Source organism: Carassius auratus, chromosome 49 (genome assembly GCF_003368295.1).
Source record: "Carassius auratus strain Wakin chromosome 49, ASM336829v1, whole genome shotgun sequence".
Classification (NCBI taxonomy): domain Eukaryota; kingdom Metazoa; phylum Chordata; class Actinopteri; order Cypriniformes; family Cyprinidae; genus Carassius; species Carassius auratus.
Window position 1 is genome coordinate 11,871,597 of NC_039291.1, and position 18,946 is coordinate 11,890,542.

General features: G+C 38.9%; 1 protein-coding gene across 4 annotated transcripts in view; it reads left to right on the forward strand.

The window, feature by feature from the left end:
- The window catches only part of zfhx4 (zinc finger homeobox 4), a 106,895-nt gene extending 94,026 nt beyond the window's left edge, over window positions 1–12,869 (forward strand). For all 4 annotated transcript variants that reach the window (XM_026238057.1, XM_026238055.1, XM_026238054.1 and 1 more), the window contains 5 exons: window positions 1,559–1,692; window positions 2,196–2,396; window positions 2,759–2,876; window positions 3,024–8,240; window positions 8,580–12,869. In XM_026238057.1, the coding sequence (XP_026093842.1) occupies window positions 1,559–1,692; window positions 2,196–2,396; window positions 2,759–2,876; window positions 3,024–8,240; window positions 8,580–10,060 (7,151 nt within the window). In that variant the 3' untranslated portion in view covers window positions 10,061–12,869. The remainder of the gene's footprint in view (window positions 1–1,558; window positions 1,693–2,195; window positions 2,397–2,758; window positions 2,877–3,023; window positions 8,241–8,579) is intronic.
- The last annotated feature ends 6,077 nt before the right edge of the window (window positions 12,870–18,946 follow it).

The following is an 18,946-nucleotide window of genomic DNA, read 5'->3' on the forward strand; positions in this document are numbered from 1 at the left end:
ATAAGTGCTGCAAAGGCATTTCATACATTTTCTTTCCTAATTTTCTGTCCCTATTTCTTTTCTGACAGTCTAGTGTGTCCATCTGCAAAGGGCTTTAAATGTTTATGAAAGCAGAGCGTTGATTAAGAAAATAAATCATATAGATGGATCCTAATGTAGAGCAGATTAGCCCCCAGACCATACTTTTACATTCAATATGATGACAATCAATGGAAGGGACATTGCATTGTGAAATGTATTTGTACCCGCTTGTCCAGGAGTCGCCTCCTCACCCGGGAAATAATTTAGTTGCAGATTGACTGGAAGATGGCGAAAATTGAAAGTTAAAATTAGAAATCTTCATAATAAACAGAGGGGGGAGAAAAAAGGTCAGATGATGCGGTACAGCAATGAGATTGGGGAGCCTCGCAAATGAGGTTTTCTGTTTGTCATGAAATGCATGTGACATCCACCCACCCCCTTACCACCACCCAACGCAGCAGGGATATCAAGTCCAGGAGAAAAAAAAACAAAGATTAGCTAGCTATTTGAGACTGCAGACCATAATCTTGATACACTTGGAAATTTGTATTGTGCCCTAGTGGTTTTCCCCCCTCTTGTGTCACTTTCTTTGGCAGGCTAATATGTCAGGCTCCTGATGTGTAAGACCACAATAAAATAAGCAGAATGCCTTGTAATACCAATAATTAAAATGCATGAACATGCAGCAGATATTGAAATATACTTTAAATAAATGCAGGGCTTTTTTTTACCATCTTTTTCACCATCCATTTTCGCTGACTGGTTTGCTAAGCTTTGGTTCATAAGAGTAATACACACATTTAGCCTACAGTGACCAGATTAAAGCAAAGAACAGCGAGCAGGGCTCTCTTTGTGCACTGTATATGCAGTGAGAGGATAAATTGCATTGACTGAGGAGGCTGGGACACTGTCTCTATGTGAGGATACAGGGGTAATGAAAGATTTATCACTCTATGCACCATACTCTAAATACAACTGGGGGCTGATTTGCTGAATTGAACTCAGCTGAAATGGAAATAACATGGCAACCCCCTCTAATATGCAGTATGAGGCATGGATATTCAGGGGGATACTGGGAATGATGATTTGGTTGTCTATATCCCCCAAATGAACTGCATAATGGTACTGTGAACTGCAATGCAATAACAATGAATCTAGACCTTTGTTTATTTGTGAATATCTTCATTCAGTTGCTTTTGTGAATATAGATTTTTTTTTTTATAGTGTTCATGTTCAAAATCAATGTGCACAGTTTGTCTTTGGAGCTTTTCAATTAAAATTCTTCTTTAATTTCTGCATTTTGCTTTATCTTATTAAATATATAATGTCCATTTCACTTGCTACATAATCTGAGTCTTACATAACGTGAGTCACCCCAAATACGTTTTATCAGATCTAGATTCGTAACAATAAGCTTATGTTACCTGAATGTGCCGTCTTATTAAAGTGGGGTCATTGTACCTCTGTCAGGAGATTTTCAGCATCAGGAGTCCAGAATAAGCTTGTGACAGAAGATATCCTATCTGTTTATTCACAGGAATTAATACACTGGCTAAGGAAACTCTGGGGACTGCTACAGCAGGGAAGCGGTCGCTTCAGCAGGAGAAAGAAAATGACAATCCACCCAAGAGGCCCAAATCAGCTGAAGAGAAGACATTGTCCAATGAGCAGGTTAGTTACTTTAGTCTGTTTGCAAAAATGGGACTTAATAATAAAAACTGAGCCATCTTTGTGTATAAATTCTTGGATTAGATTATATTCATTGACTTTTTTTTTCAGTTATATTAAAAAGCACTGTCTGAGTGGTATAGGACTTAATGAACCATTTCTGAAAGTACTATATTAAAACAGGTAGTGAGAAGTTTAAACTTACTTCATGTAATGAGAACCAGGCATAGTTTGAAAGTCAACATACTTTGCAATTTTCTAGTTTGAAATTCTAGACATTCATGTTAGTTCATTTACTTATTTACTTCATTACGTTTTTAATTAAGTTACATGAAATGTAACTGAAGTGAATTGGAGGAAATTAGATTTTATAGACATTTGAGGTCTTGTTTTGTTTGGAATTTGATTTCCTTTAAGGCATCATGTAGCAGTGTCATTCATGTATAGTCATTCAGAGCAGTGCTGTAATGCATGCCAAATGCTATGATGAACTCTGTCTTTTTCAGGTGCAGCAGTGCCCATACTGTAATTACAGTAACAAGGATGCAAACCATTTACAGCTGCACATCATGTCCCAGCATTCCATGCAGCCGGTCATCAGCTGCCCCTTGTGTCAGGATATCCTCAGCAACAAGATTCATTTGCAGCTGCATCTCACCCACCTTCATAGCGTGGCTCCAGACTGTGTGGAGAAGTTAATTATGACAGTATGTGCAGCATTCATTTAATTTAAATAGAACAAAAAAAGAAAAGGAAAAAAAAATTGCCTTAACTGTCAGCCTTACAAACTAGATCATAATATGGCAGGGCTTTCAGGCAATAACTTGAATAAGCATTTCCCAGGCCTAGCGTATTCTTCAAAGAATTATAAACTTGAAAGTTCTCCTCCTAGAAAATAAAAAAGAGCATTTTTGAAAAAGATTTACTGAAAGTCCATATATCTCTTATTTATTTAAAGGTTAAAAATGTTTATAAATCTGTTATTTTAGTAAATATTTGTGTTTATTGTTTATCTTATGTTTATTGAAATCTGTTAAGGGACTGATTTTTATTTTATTTTTTTCTTCAGGTTGCAGGCCAAGATGTTACAGTGTCCAATTCCTTGTTGTCTGCATCATTACAAGACAAAGTACCATCTTTGATGGATTCTTCAGCTGTTATCCCTGAGGGATCTGGAAAACCCATGGGTAAGCACATTTATGCAGCCACACTGTCATCAAAAATGTATGAATGGCATTACAGAATATTCCTAAGAAAAGTTATAATAGTAGTCTTTTATAATTAAATGTTTTTGGAAGAATTCTGAAATCTTTTCTTTTTCTGAATTTCAACAGGAAACAGCTCTAAGGATTTGAAAAACAGTACAGGCCAAGACAAAAGTGAGGTTGAACTTGCCATTGAGGAACTGAAACCACCAAAGGAGGCAGCTGAGGCCCCAGACTGGAAGAAAGCAAGTGGTCAAGACAGGAAGAGCCCAGACTCCCTGCAGGAGCATCTTAGTGATCTGCAGAAGCGGCAGGAGCTCTCAGTCTCTGATCGCCACGTTTACAAATATCGCTGCAACCATTGCAGCCTGGCTTTCAAGACTATGCAGAAGCTTGAGATACATTCCCAGTACCATGCCATCCGTGCAGCCACCATGTGCAGTCTGTGCCAGCGCAGCTTCAGGACATTCCTTGCCCTCCGAAAGCATTTGGAGACTGGTCACCCTGAACTGAGTGAAGCCGAAGTACAGCAGCTCTGTGGGAACCTGCCCCTAAATGGTGATATTGCTGAAAGTGAGATGCGGGCTCTGGAAGAGGCACAAGCCTTTGAGAATGAGCTAGACAAAGATGAGGAACTTGACCAAGAAGGGAAGGCCAGTCCAACTGGAAGTGACAGCAGCTCCTTGCTTGATGACATGGGCTCAGAACCAAAGCGGACCTTGCCTTTTAGGAAAGGTCCAAATTTCACCATGGAAAAGTTTTTAGACCCATCACGTCCATACAAATGCACAGTATGCAAGGAGTCATTCACCCAAAAGAACATTCTCCTTGTTCACTACAATTCTGTCTCACATTTGCATAAGCTAAAGAAAGTTATCCAAGAGGCCTCAAGCCCAGTTCCCCAGGAGAACAACAACAGTGTTGACAACAAACCATACAAATGCAATATATGTAATGTTGCTTATAGCCAAAGCTCAACCCTGGAGATTCACATGAGGTCTGTACTTCATCAGACAAAAGCACGAACCGCCAAAATGGAGAGTAGTACTAGTACTGGGGTTGGTAGCAGCAGAAATACTACATCCAAAAGCCCTGTTCCACTAAATCAGGGAAATGCAGATTCTGCAAATGCACCAGTATCCTCTATCAAAGAAAACACGGTAGATGCAAAAGAAGTTACCACGAAACAAACTACTGATCACATCTCTGTGCAGGCTACCCACCCTCCAACCCAGTCAGCAGCACAGCTTCAGATGCAACTGCAGCATGAGCTCCAGCAGCAAGCTGCATTCTTTCAGCCACAATTTCTGAACCCAGCTTTTTTCCCACACTTCCCAATGACACCAGAGGCCCTAATGCAATTCCAGCAGCCCCAGTTCCTCTTCCCATTCTATATCCCTGGTGCTGAATTTAATATCAGCCCTGAGCTTGCATTGCATTCTGCTGCATTTGGGATGCCTGGTATGACTGGATCATTCTTAGAAGATCTGAAGCAGCAGATGCAGCAACAACATCAGCTGGGCCAACAGCAGCAGCTTCAGCTTTCTCAGCAGCAAGCTCAGCAGCAGGCCTCCCAGTCTCAAATGCAGCAGCAGAAAACACAGCAGCAGAGTCACAAGCCTAAAATTGAGTCCAACCACATTGTTCTGTCTGAAATTCAAATGTCCAGAGATGCTGAAGAGCACCTAGAGAAGCAGGAGAACAAAGCAAAGCAGGATTTAGCCAATGATATTGATAGTGCAAAAGACACTAAAGATTCCAGAAAGCCAAAATTTTCAGAACCTCTAATTCCTCCACCACGCATCATCTCAGGAGCTAGAGGTAATGCTGCTAAAGCTCTGCTAGAGAACTTTGGCTTTGAATTGGTCATTCAGTACAATGAGAATAGACAGAAAACCCAGAAAAAGAATAGAGAGGAAGAGTTGACTGACAAACTGGAGTGTGGGCTGTGTGGAAAGTTTTTCTCCAACATGCTTATTCTCAAAAGCCATCAGGAACATGTGCATGGGCAGTTCTTTCCATATGTAGAGCTGGAGAAGTTTGCACAGCAGTACAGGGAGGCATATGACAAACTATATCCCATAAACCCAGCATCTCCAGAAACACCCCCACCACCTCCACCACCCCCTCCTCCTCCTCCTCCTCCTCCTCCTGCCCCAGTGACTGCTGTCCCTGCCACTACATCTGGAGGAAAATCACAGACACCATCTCCTGCTCCTCTACAAACTCCTCAGCCAGCTCCACCACCTCCTCCACCACCTCCCACTGCACCCCCTCAAGTGCAGCTCCCTGTTTCTCTTGACCTGCCAATTTTCCCACCACTGATGATGCAATCAGTGCAGCACCCTGGGCTACCCCCACAGCTTGCGTTACAGCTTCCAACAATGGACTCTTTATCTTCTGACCTCACACAGTTATGTCAACAACAACTGGGACTGGATCCAAACTTCTTGCGACAGTCTCAGTTCAAGCGTCCCCGCACCAGAATCACAGACGATCAGCTAAAAATCCTCCGTGCTCATTTTGACATCAATAATTCACCCAACGAAGAACAGATTCAAGAAATGGCAGAAAGATCTGGCCTTCCACAGAAAGTCATTAAGCACTGGTTCCGCAATACTCTCTTCAAAGAACGTCAAAGAAGCAAAGATTCCCCTTACAATTTTAACATTCCACCCATGACCACACTGGAAGATATCAGACTTGAATCCCAAATGAACATGCTAGAATACTACAGAACTGATGCTACGGCGAACAAAAGGTCATCAAGGACTCGATTCACAGATTATCAACTGAGAGTACTCCAAGATTTCTTTGATACCAATGCTTACCCCAAGGATGATGAAATTGAGCAGCTCTCAACAGTACTCAACCTGCCAACACGAGTGATTGTGGTGTGGTTCCAAAATGCCCGTCAGAAGGCACGCAAGAGCTATGAGAACCAAACAGATATGAAAGACAGTGAAAAGAAAGAACTAACAAATGAACGATACATTAGGACCAACAACATGCAGTACCAATGTAAGAAATGCAGTGTCATTTTCCCCCGAATCTTTGACCTCATTACTCACCAGAAGAAGCAGTGCTACAAAGATGAGGATGATGAAGCTGGAGATGAAAACCACTCAGAGGAATTCATAGAGAACAATGAGCAAAGTTCAGGAAAGCCAACAGAGCCAACAAAAAACTCTCTTGTAACAGCAAGCAGCTCTGGCTCCAGCTCTCCCTTGATGCCTTCGCCTCGACCTGATGTAGGAAAATCCTCACCCAAACCTGACTTCCTCCATGAAAAACCAAAACTGGAAGAGGTTGCCCCTTTACAAACCCCCAAGAACCTAAATGAGTTAAAATCTCCCAAGGCTTCAACCCCACAGCCTCCACCACAAAAATTACCTCAACCACAAATGTCAAGACCCCATTCCCAGCCCCAGTCTACGATTGTCCCATCAAGTCCTCTTTCAATTGCACTGTCCTCTCTTAACAGTAGCCTACCACCTCAAATGTTACAGTACCACTGCGATCAGTGCAAAATCGCTTTCCCAACAGTAGAGCTGTGGCAGGAGCACCAGCACATGCATTTTCTGGCTGCCCAGAACCAATTCCTACACTCACAGTTTTTAGAAAGGCCTCTGGATATGCCCTATATGATCTTCGATCCAAATAACCCTCTTATGACTGGTCAACTCCTGCCTGGAGCCTTGTCTCAGATGCCAACTCCAAGCAACTCTGGCCTTGCAGTGAACTCTAACTCTGTGAAACGTAAATTAGATGAAAAAGAGGATGGATCTCATGAAAAAGATGGTGTTAACAGTGCAGAAGATCAGCACAGAGATAAACGTCTTAGGACTACCATTACTCCAGAGCAACTTGAGATCTTGTATGATAAATATTTACTTGATTCAAACCCAACAAGAAAGATGTTAGATCACATTGCTCGTGAAGTTGGCCTGAAGAAAAGAGTTGTCCAAGTATGGTTTCAGAACACCCGAGCCAGAGAGAGGAAGGGACAATTTAGAGCAGTTGGGCACTCTCAGCTTCACAAAAAGTGTCCCTTCTGCAGAGCACTGTTCAAGGCTAAGTCAGCTCTTGATAGCCACATTCGCTCAAGACACTGGCATGAGGCAAAACAGGCAGGCTTTAGTTTGCCCCCAAGTCCAATGATGCCTCAAGATGAAGGAGGACAAAGTCCCAAGTATAATTTTGCAGACTACCTACAGATGCCCACAAAGACTGAGATGAATGACAGTGAGCCTCCAACTTCATCTTTTACTCCAGTTAGATTTTCTGAGATGCCACTAAAAAATTTATTAAATTTATCGTCCATAAAAACAGAACATAGTGATGAACTTGAGGGGCTTAACATAAGTTCTGCAGATGCCTCTTTTGATGCCAACAAAATAGACTTTGATGAGACCTCCTCAATTAACACAGCTGTGAGTGATGCTACAACTGGAGATGAGACCAATAATGAAGTTGAGAATCTAACAGTAAATGGAAGGGAAAAAATGATTGAGAACAAAATGAACCAAGCTCAAGCATCTGACTTAAATGAGGATAGAATCCCTTTCAACATGGTTAGCCCATCAAGTTTCTCTGGTAAAGACAGTGACTACTTCAATTCCAGAGATGATGAATTCGATGATAGTGCAGACAAGAGTGAGACTTCAAGTTTGGCTGATCCAAGTTCACCCAGTCCATTTGGAGGTACCAATCCCTTCAAGTCTGCAAAAGCTGGGGGAGAGAGACCAGGCCACAAACGTTATAGAACCCAAATGAGCAATCTACAGCTTAAAGTCCTAAAGGCTTGCTTCAGTGACTACCGCACACCTACTATGCAAGAGTGTGAAATGCTGGGCAGTGAAATAGGACTACCGAAACGTGTTGTGCAAGTCTGGTTCCAGAATGCCCGTGCAAAAGAAAAGAAGTTCAAAATAAACATTGGAAAGCCATTCATGATAAGCCAGGGCTCCCCAGATGGGCCAATGTCTGAGTGTACATTATGTGGTGTGAAGTATACAGCCAGACTTTCGATTCGCGATCATATCTTTTCAAAGCAGCACATTGCAAAAGTGCAGGAAATCCTGGGCAACCAGGTTGATCGAGAAAAAGACTATCTTGCACCTACCACTGTCCGCCAGCTTATGACTCAACAAGAACTTGACCGTTTGAAGAAGGCAACCGATGTACTCAACTTGCCAGCCCAGCAGCAACCTGCAGTGGACAATAATGCACTTCATGGCCTTAGCCTGCCAACTGCCTACCCAGGAATATCTGGTCTCCCACCAGTGCTTCTTCCTGGTGTCAATGGGCCATCCTCCCTTCCAGGTTTTCCACCAAATACACCTGGTGAGTTTGTATGACAAACACAGCGCAGTTGCTTCCTTTCAAGAACTGTGGCATTCACTGATTCATAGACTTTTAATGCATGCATTGACTGTAACAATGTGGAATACTTTGAGTTTGAATAATTTCTAAATTTCTAAAACCAAATCTCCCGAAAAATTTAGTTTATTTCATGCCTATGCTTGTTTTTGTGGTTTCATCTTTCCTTTTTTTGTGTTATCCTTCTTTTCATTAAGTGCTTGGATCCATTAGAGAGGGATAGCCCCAAAATAATGTCTGGCAAAATTGAGGGGTGATTTTTCAGTCAAATATTTCAATATTATCTATATTAATGTATTTCAGCTTTAGCATCTCCTGGTGCTGGCATGCTTGGGTTCCCTACTCCAGCCACCCCTTCTCCTGCCATGTCTCTCAGCAGTACCCCAACCAAGACTCTTCTTCAGACACCACTTCCTCCTCCTCAACCCACTGCACTTCCTCTTCCTCCCACTCCTTTGGCAGCAAATCAGACTGAGCAGCACATAAAAGAATCAGAGAAAGACAAGAAGTTAGAGAAGCCCAAGGTGAAAGAAAGAGAAGCTGACACTGCCCGTCCCGAGACCCCAATTGTGAAAAAAAGGGAAAAGCCCTCGCCACCAGTTTCAGTGCTAGGAAAATTGGGAAGTGAGGCACAGATGGACCCAGTACAACTGCAAGCACTTCAGAATGCCATTGCTGGTGACCCAGGCTCCTTCCTAGGGGGACAGTTCTTGCCTTATTTCATCCCTGGCTTTGCATCTTGCTTCTCACCCCAACTTCCTGGTGGAGTGCAGGGAGGATACTTCCCTCCTCTGTGTGGAATGGAAAACCTGTTTCCCTACGGCCCTGCAATGCCGCAGGCTATCGCTGGGCTTTCTCCAACTGCCCTGCTGCAGCAGTACCAACAGTACCAGCAGTCCCTCCAGGATTCCTTACAGAAGCAGCATCAGCAGCAGAAGCAAGCTGAACCGAGGCAGAAAACGCCCCCTATGAAGTCAAAGAGTGCACAGAGCAACTCTCACAAGTCAAAAGAGGCTATTGAAACTAAGGATGATAAAGGCTCTTCAACAGAAAGCACAAATGAAGAACCCCAAACGAATACCAAAAGTTCAGGCTTTCCAGATGCATTTATCGTTCCGTCCATCAAACACGAGTTTATATGCAGAAAGTGCCAGATGATTTTTGCTGATGAAGACTCAGCAGCTCGCCACCAGAAGTCCTTCTGTTACTTTGGACACCCGTTTATTGATCCGCAAGAGACAGTGCTTCGTAAGGCTGTGAGCAAGTACAATTGCATAGCCTGCAATGTGTCCGTCAGCGGGAACGAAGCACTTGGCCAACACCTTCAGTCGAGCTTGCACAAAGAGAAAACAATCAAACAAGCAATGAGAAATGCCAAAGAGCATGCTAGATTATTACCTCACTCAGTCTGCTCCCCCTGTCCTAACACCACATCTACCTCGCAGTCTGCAGCTTCTTCTAATAACACCTTGCCTCATCTCTCTCACTTGTCCATGAAGTCCTGGCCAAATATTCTTTTCCAGGCCTCAGCCAGGAAAGCTGCTTCCTGCCCATCTGCTTCTCCTCCTCCTTCCCTTTCCTTGCCTTCAACGGTTACCTCAACTTCGTGCAGCACCTCAGGGGTTCAAACCTCACTACCCACCGAAAGTTGTTCAGATGAGTCCGACAGTGAGTTAAGCCAGAAGCTGGATGACTTAGATAATGCGTTGGAAGTCAATGCTAAGGCGGCATCCGGCCTAGATGGCAATTTCAGTAGTATCAGAATGGATATGTTCAGTGTGTAGGTGTGAAAAACGGATCCCTTGCTTAAACGAAAAAAAGACTTTTAACTGCAGTTCCAAAGTTTCTCTAACCCAAAAAATTACAGTACCAAAAGATTGACTCAGGATTGTTTTTCCCATATTGATATGCTGGCAAGAAAATGATTGATTTTTGTTATGGACAGAACTGTTGCAGATGCTTGACTGAGCTTATATTGTATACAAAAAAAAAAAAAAAAACATGGAATAGGAAAACTCTCACAAGTTCTTTTGGAGCTTGATTCAAGCCAAAAATTCTCACGATAGCAAATTGCACCTCAGCTGGATTGATTTCCAAATGCTAGCATGTACTGTATGGGATAATGATCCAGAACTTTCAAAGAGAATTTCTCTTAGTTTAGTTAGGTGTAATTCAGTAGCTTTAAATTCTCAGGTCAGAACATAACATTTCTCATTTGTTGAAACAGCAACAAAGCCTGCTTATAAATGGCTTTTACCAAAACATGTCAAGCTTTATTGGAGGCATTTCCTTGATGTGTGTAGTGTACCAAGAGACAATATAACTGTTACAGGGCCACGCGCATATCCTTTTAGTTTGCCCTTACAAGAGAGTATGCTTTTACCACTGAGGGAATTTAGAATGGTGAAGTTGTGTATGCCCCTGTGTTTGTATTGCCACAAGCTGTATTTATATACAACACCCTTTTTTCTTGTAGAATATACTAATAATCTGTGCCAACTCTTACCTTCTTTCTTTTACCTCTCATCACACCCTTTTCTGAAGAGGTAATAATTCTAGTTTTGATAGACTCTTGAAGATTTTGTGAATAGGACATTTTTTCATTTGTGAATTGCTATACTGTTATGGTACTTGCTTGTGTCTGGACTATAGTGCACTTATTGATTTGATTTTTTTATTTGATTTGATTTTTTTTCTTTATTATTATTTGAGGTAGGCCATGTCTTAATTTAATAGATATCAGTTTTTCTGTGTTTGTTTGTTTGTTCATTTGTCTGAATTATTATTCGTGTGCAGTTCAGCAGCAGATTGGTCCACATTTGTTCGACGTTTCACACCTAACAATCCAGAGACATGTAACAATTGGTGCATCCATGAAAGTAGTACTGTATACTTGAAAAAGTGCAAGTTGGACAAAATGTGTTGAAAAATTGTATGAACATTTGCTTCTTTTAAACAAGAAAGCTGCTTTTCAAAAGGGGGACAAAGCATTTGTTTTACAAAATTATTTGTATTTTATTATTTTCTCCTGTACTTCTGTAGGACTGAATGAACACAGTGTTACCCCTATACACTGCCATGTAGTGGTTAGGCTGTTTCTTCCATTCTACTCTGGGCACTTCTGTTAATGTCATGAACATAGATCATTTTCCATCAAATTTAGTGATACTTGGATTACAAAGTATTATCTTATGATGTTATGCTGCTACTGTATAATGTTTTATTTTTTATCTCTTGCCATACATTTTCAGCTTCCTACTAGACAGAATACTGATTCATCATGAATTACATTGTTTTACTCATTTTCTTTCATTTTTGGCTGTGTAACTCAAAGAATGTGAACGCTGTCAAGGGTGTTTAATTTTTACGAATCACTTTCTGGATTGATACAGTTGGACAATATGATTCATTCCAAAGTAACAGAAGGCTTAATGTATGAAAGTAAAATGCTTGTGAACAAAGAAAGCTAAGCTGTTGTACATATTCGTAGTTGGCTGTGCATGGTACAAATTTATTAATATGAAGAAATGTAATGCAAAAATGTATTGCTTTTGGTATTCCTATTCTGAGATGAACAAGTAGCATGTAATGCAACTGTTTGACAGGTTAAATCAAATCATGTTTCAAACGATGAAATTAAGTAACATTTCATTTTACTTTTTATTGCTGTACAGGTGTTTTTTTTTTTTTGTTTGTTTGTTTTTTTAAGGTAAAATGTCTCAGTCTCAATTCTCTTTTTTGTGGACTTTTTAATGTTCTTATTTGAATTTGTAATATTTTAATGTTTATTTTAATCCTGAAGACACTTTTTGATTGTGTTTCACAAGAGACATCTTTGCCTCCTAAGGTGCAATCCTGCCTCTGTCCAAAACATGAGCGACTGTCCTGATTCCAAAGGCTTTTAGAACTCAGCTTTTGCCTTTCCCTGAATGTGGAACAGCATTTACAGACTGTGCTGTCAGCTAGCACCGTGCGCTAAGGTGTTAGCCTGGACCAGAATGCTTCCCACACAAAGGACTGGTAAAGCAAAAAAAAAAAAAAAAAACACAAAAACAAAGGATGGTCCAATAATGTAATTGTACATAAATGTTGCAACTGCACAGCAGCCAAAAAAAGAAAGAAAAAAAAAAACCTTTGTACGGATGGATAGTGTCAAGCATAGGAGGACAACCTTCTAAAGGTTGAAATTAGGATTGTTCTTCTGGATATCAAAGGGATGATCAAGGCGTAATCATATTCTACACAATACGTACTTTCAACGCCTGGGTAACATAGGAAATGCACCCCAAGGTTTTAATAAAAAAAAATGCCTCTATGGCGAAAACTTTAAATAAACTAAACCAAAAATGTTATTGATGTTTTATATATAGAGAGTAGGCTCATTAGTTTTTGTTACTGTAATGTTTGAGGTCTCAGCTGTACCGTATTACGGTAATAACATGGTTTTGAAACTTTTTTTATTTTGTCACAGACCTGTTGTCATAGTTGAAATGACGTTTATTGTAGATGGTATTTGAACAACTTCTGGAAATAGTTCATCAAGTATGTTTGTTGCTCATTGTTGTGATACATTAAAAACTGTATCTGCAAACCACTTCTAGGTCTGGCATCACTGTCTATGTTTCTTTATGCTTTCACATACTTTTGTGCATTTTAGCCGTCAATACTATTGAATAACAACATCACAAGGAAAAGACACAAATTCGAAGAGCCCATCCATTCCATTCTTACCCTGAGCTCATGCTGCCAATGAGCTTGAGAAGAGGTCACATTATCCCTAAATCCACACTGAGAACATTTTTAATTTCACATGGTATGCCTTTACATGTTATTTGGTTGTAATCTGGCTTTATCCAGATGAAATGGATTATCTCTAGAAGTGTCAATCTCAAGAGCCTTTCTGCAGGTATTTGTCTAAGCTTCTCCCCCGGAAGAGATAATGGATTATTCATCAATCTACCAAGCAGATCATCTAGCCGTGAGTTTTAACTGCTGTTCAGCAGAGAAAAAAATGACTTCGCATACTTTTCTTCCAATCGCTAGTCTTTTTTAAAAAACACAGACAAAAAAGTTAATTGCAGAAAGTTGCATGTTGACTTGGTTTTAAAATCACATCTCATCCAGCATCCAGTTCTTTTTCATGGTCTAACTGCGGCTAACTTTTCCCATTTCCATTAGTGACTAGAAATTGATTCTCTGAGATATTTATCACAGTTTGCACATCTTTGATCAGCCTTTTGGAGTCCAAAAAGCTTTTCTCAGTGTATCCACATTGACGTTTTTTTTCATATTTGGCCATATATCTTTTATTCTAACAGATGTTTCCCAAATCTGTTTTGCAACCCAGTGTTGAGGACACATGGATGTCATTCCTGTTATTTTTCCTGTTTCTTTCTGCCGCGTAGAGTGTGGGTAACACTATTCTGTGATTGGATAGGGTTTGACCTTTGGAAGAACAATAGCAGAAGGCATTTCGCTTCGGCCCTCTTTCTATCTTTAAGACTCAGGAACCGATCCCAGTAGCTCTCTACGTATCTTATGCCAAGTGAACTTGGTGAATTGTTATATTTCTTTGCTCTGGAGTTAGAGAGGACTGAAGTTAATCCACAGAAATACTGTATTTTTACTAATTTGAAAATGACCTAAATCTGTCCATACGGGATGCTTGTCATTTAATGGTAGAATACTTATTCAGTCAAAGAGATGCAGCTGATGTGTCGTATGCTAATGTTTATTGACACATTTATGGTTGATATTTTCTCAAGCCATTTGTTGGGTCTAGGGACAGTTAACAGAATAAAAAGTGATGGGATCTTTGTCTCTCTTGCTGTCACTGAAATCCCAAGCGTAGAATACTAATTCCTGTATTTGGTCCCTGAGCTCAGGTCTTTCATTTTAAACAGATTCAATTATAATTCAATTCTGCACATGGGAATGTATCATTCCTGCATGATCCCTAATTTACTGCGGCAAATATTATATTATCCCAGGAAAAAGCATCAGTCCTACATATTTATACACACACACACACATTAAAAATAAGCTTAGAAACAAAAGAAATACTAATATCTGTATAAAATTATTTTAAAGAAATTTTTACATCCTATTTGCTATTCATTTCCTTGCTTTTATTTATTTATTTATTAATTCCCCTTGTAGATTTCTATTTTATGTCCTCCTTTAATCTTTCCTCTCTTTAAATCTCCTCCTCTCAGTGGTGATCACAGGAGCTATTTTAGTTTGTTCTTTGATTCATAAACTTGCTCTGTTCCCCACACCTGTGCTTCATTTACCATGTGCACCTGAGCAGTTCCACCAGATGTGTTCGAGACAAAATTGCTAATAATTTATGCTGGCCTGCCTGTAGAGGCCTTGTATTAATAGAACATTTCTGCATTCGTGACACAGACATAGATCAGGTCTCTAATTACAATTTGCATTCATCAGTAGTGCATTTGTGTTTGCCTCAAGCAGCTTTAAATTCAAAATACTTTTTTTTTTTTTCATTAAAAAACTTACGAACTGAAAGGTAACCTTATCCACGTGGCACGGGGGTTAGCAGCAGGTTTGCAACAATATAGAGTTCATTCAAAGTTTTTGCAGGTTTGAGTCCGAATCCCATTTCACTTCCACTCTCCCAATACGTTCTTGCTGCTGTATACAATCCTGTCACATTCATGAAAAAAGGTCAAAGAAAAACAAGATCACAGGTGATGAGAGAGATCTCAACGAGACTTATACTTAAATACGATACAAAATGTTCCCCGCAACATCACACAGCAGACAAATATAGAAGAAAGCTGAAGGGATAAAAGAATTACACCATTCTGAGATTGAAATAAGCTCCTATCGTTGCCAATATCCATGTAGGCAATGTGCTCAACAAACACAAATATCTAAGGAATGGAAGAGCACGGAGACCTGAGAGATATCTAAATAAGCCAGAGAGCTACACCTCTGAAACAAATGCTCGCGAAAAAAAAAAAGATGCTGTTTCAAAGCCGCTGGGGCTTCCCAGGCAGATTGTTCTGTGATGTTTTCTGATCTGCTCAGAAAACCACACCTCCCAGATGGCTTGAGATGAAGGTTTGGAGACACTATTGCTTAAGAGAGATAAAACTAGTTGAATGATAACCATTCCTCACAGAGAAATGTCTTATTTCCTTCTCCCGAACAAAAGAATACTTCTTTGCTGATGTTCTGTGCATTTTAGTTAAGGCCATGCATCTAAAGAAACACAGTGAATTGTTGAACACCTGAGGCATTGACAGTGTTTAAAGAACAGCGCAGAGTTTTGTAGATTTGACAATGCAAAAAAGAAACCTTTTGTTAGGTTTCTGAATTGTGTGTGGAGTTCCAAGTTTTGTTATATAAACTGCCTGTGTAATGCTTCATACTGCATGTATTTTCTTCCTCAAAGCCGAACTCTTCTTTTATAACTTCCAGCTTTTATGTTCCCCGAATCAATCAGATGCTTTTTCAAACCCGTCAAACATAAAGTCTGTTTGAATTACGCGAAAACTCTTCGGGAGACATAAGACAGTGAGATGCAAAAACAAATGTCCGTTTTTATATAATCATAACAATAGCAATGTAAACATCCACTAGAGATGAGTATTTGCTAATCTTATTTTGAGCGTTTTGTTTACAAGCCTTGTGTGTGATGTTCATGATGTCATAAAGGTCTGGATGGTGAGTAAAGCAAAATATTACAATCAGATTTTTAGGATTTTTTTTTTTTTTTTTTGCATAAATTGCTCTTTGTTCTGTTTTCATTATGCAGATGGAAAGATCAAAGTTTAAAGGAATAGTTGTCATGTAAATGAGATTGTCAAAACAGATTCGGAGACATTTAGCATTACATCAGTTGCTCGCCGACGGATCCTCTGCAGTGAATGGGTTCCGTCAGAATGAGAGTTCAGATAGCTGAAAAAAACATCACAATAATCCATAAGTAATTTATATGATTCCAGTGTCCAGTCCAACAAGTCCATTTATCTACATCTTGAATGGCTTGAGGGTGAGTACTTTTTCAGCAAGTTTTCATTTTTGGGTGAACTATTCCTTTAAATGAACCAAAAATACAGCAGTATATTTATATATGCATATTTGTGCTTTAAACAAATAAATATGTATAAATGTGAAGTTTATTTGAAGTAAACCAAGTGTGAAGTTGTAGTGGGCAGTTTTTGTTAGACATAATTAATTAAAATGTTATGTTATGTTATGTTAAAAATGTTTTTAATTGACTTTTGAAAGAGCAGAACATTCTTGAAAGTCTCTTTTGGTAAGAAAGTGTCTGCTATGAGCATTACTCTAAATACTCATGTAAAGCAGTTTGGATTTGCTTTTATTCAAAAATGGGAAGCAAGGCAAAAACCTAAATCCTGGGACTGCCATGAATTGAGGTTGAGCCTCTGCATAATACAATATTCATATTTAATTGTTTCTTACACTGGAAACAACACTATGGCAACCGCAGTAAACATGTCATGTTTCATAACTCCTTAAATACGTTTTAAAAAAGCATTTAAGCAGAGGTCTGCATTTTTACGAGCACTTGGATGCTTTCAGAAATAGAGCTGACATTATGAGTGAATGATGTAACGGTGATCAGGGGTCCTGGTTTAACCGTAGCCCTGCTCTCAAATGTAAGGGAGTAGCCTATTTGGAAAGATTACACTTTTGCTGAAAGATTACAAATCTGGAAAGATTACACTCTCTGTCTGTCTAGATATAGATAGATAGATAGATAGATAGATAGATAGATAGATAGATAGATAGATAGATAGATAGATAGATAGTAATCTTCCTAGACAGGTATATAATATGCAGGGCGATACATTTTTTTAATGTAATTAATTATATTATGTTGTGACTAATTAATTGCATATCAAATTTGAAGATATTATTCTGAAAAAAAATTTTTTTTAATACTGTAAAAAAATTTTTTTTTTAAATGTGTTTTTTTGTGTGTCTGATTATTGTAACAGGTACAATGTACCTTAAGTTATTTTACAGTGTAATTTATATTGTAGTCAATTTGCCTTAGACTTGTAAATGTATATTTTTGTTCGTATTTTAATGCTTTTTTACATCTTGGCCAGGGGACTACAGATGAAAAATAGCCTTTTGGCTAATTCTGGCTTTTTTAACCATGTTTGTTCATGTGTTTTATGAAATTGCACTGTCCCCTTTTAAATAAACAATTAAATCAAATCAAATAATAAACTAAAACTGCCAGTAGGTGGTGGTAAATGTCTTGATGATTAAGTCATCGAGTCATTTATTCATTTGTTTGATTCGTTCAAATGGCTGATTCATTCAGGAGCAAAGTAAATGGTTCTTTATGAATGGTTCATTGAATCATTAGGCTTGTTCGACTTAAAGTGGATCATCGCCATCAGACCGTGTGTGACATCAAAGAACCGCAAGACTTCTTGTGCAGCGCCACTTCAAAGCCAACGCGACTATGGCCAGTGGTTCAATGTGAAATGAAAAGCTGCTGTGGTTTGTGATATTTCTTTATATTCTGGTTGGCAAAATTGAGCAAAACGGACAACATTGTGTCTAAAATAACACAATATTAACTTCTTAATGACTTGTTGTATAAGATGAGTATCACATTTGCACTTGTGTGATATTGCACTTAGCCTAGTTCTCGTGTAATATTTCTTAACTAGGTGATGTAAATATGAGACAAAATTTCAAACTGGCATTTTGCCCCATATCTTGAATTTTAGGGATATTCTCTAGACTCCATGACCCAGTAAGTTGTTGCCCTGCCTCATATTAGTCATCAATCAACTGTATGAAATGGCAGATGATCTAAATAAAAAGTGTGTTAAATGCGTTAATAATATATGTGTGCGCATTTTATAATATTACACATATTGGCTTTTTTCATTGTATTTTTAAGTTTTTAGAAATGTGCATTATATATATATATATATATATATATATATATATATATATATATATATATATATATATATATATATATTATAAATTACAAAGCAGTGCATCACACACGCTTGCTACACAAAAGACCCTCTCATTTCCAGACATGGGACTTGGATTACAAGCATTTTCCCGTTTAACCTGTTTACCACTCTGAGTGATCATATCTGTGAGATGAAGAAACCACAGGTCAGAGCTCATGTGATGACGTTGCATGCCTTTTGCCACTTTTTTTTTTTTTCAAGCATAAATGCAGAAAATATTTGCATGTTTTTCCTCCAATAATATATATATTTGGTTATTGTCACAATCTTTGTCAAACTTTAACAACCAAACTTCTATTTATCAGTGTTATTTTAATATAATGATCTAAAAACCCACATCTTTAATAACCTAGTTTGCTGTTTATAAATCTGAATCATAAGTTCACTGTAAATTTATAATTGATCTAAGACTGTCCAGTGAACGAATGTAAGTTAGTAGGAGCTCATAAACCCAAATTTAATTCTTGATCTGTGTGTTGAGTCATTATTTTGTCCACAAAGCATCAGAAAATCAGAGTTATTTGTTGAAATCTTCCTGTATGTGTCCAAGTACTGTGACAACTCTTTATTTGCTTAATTTTTACTTTGCAAACACATCTTAATCTTTATATAAAAATTGATTAATGATAAAACAGATGCTTGTCAACACCTCTGGGCTTGTTGTGT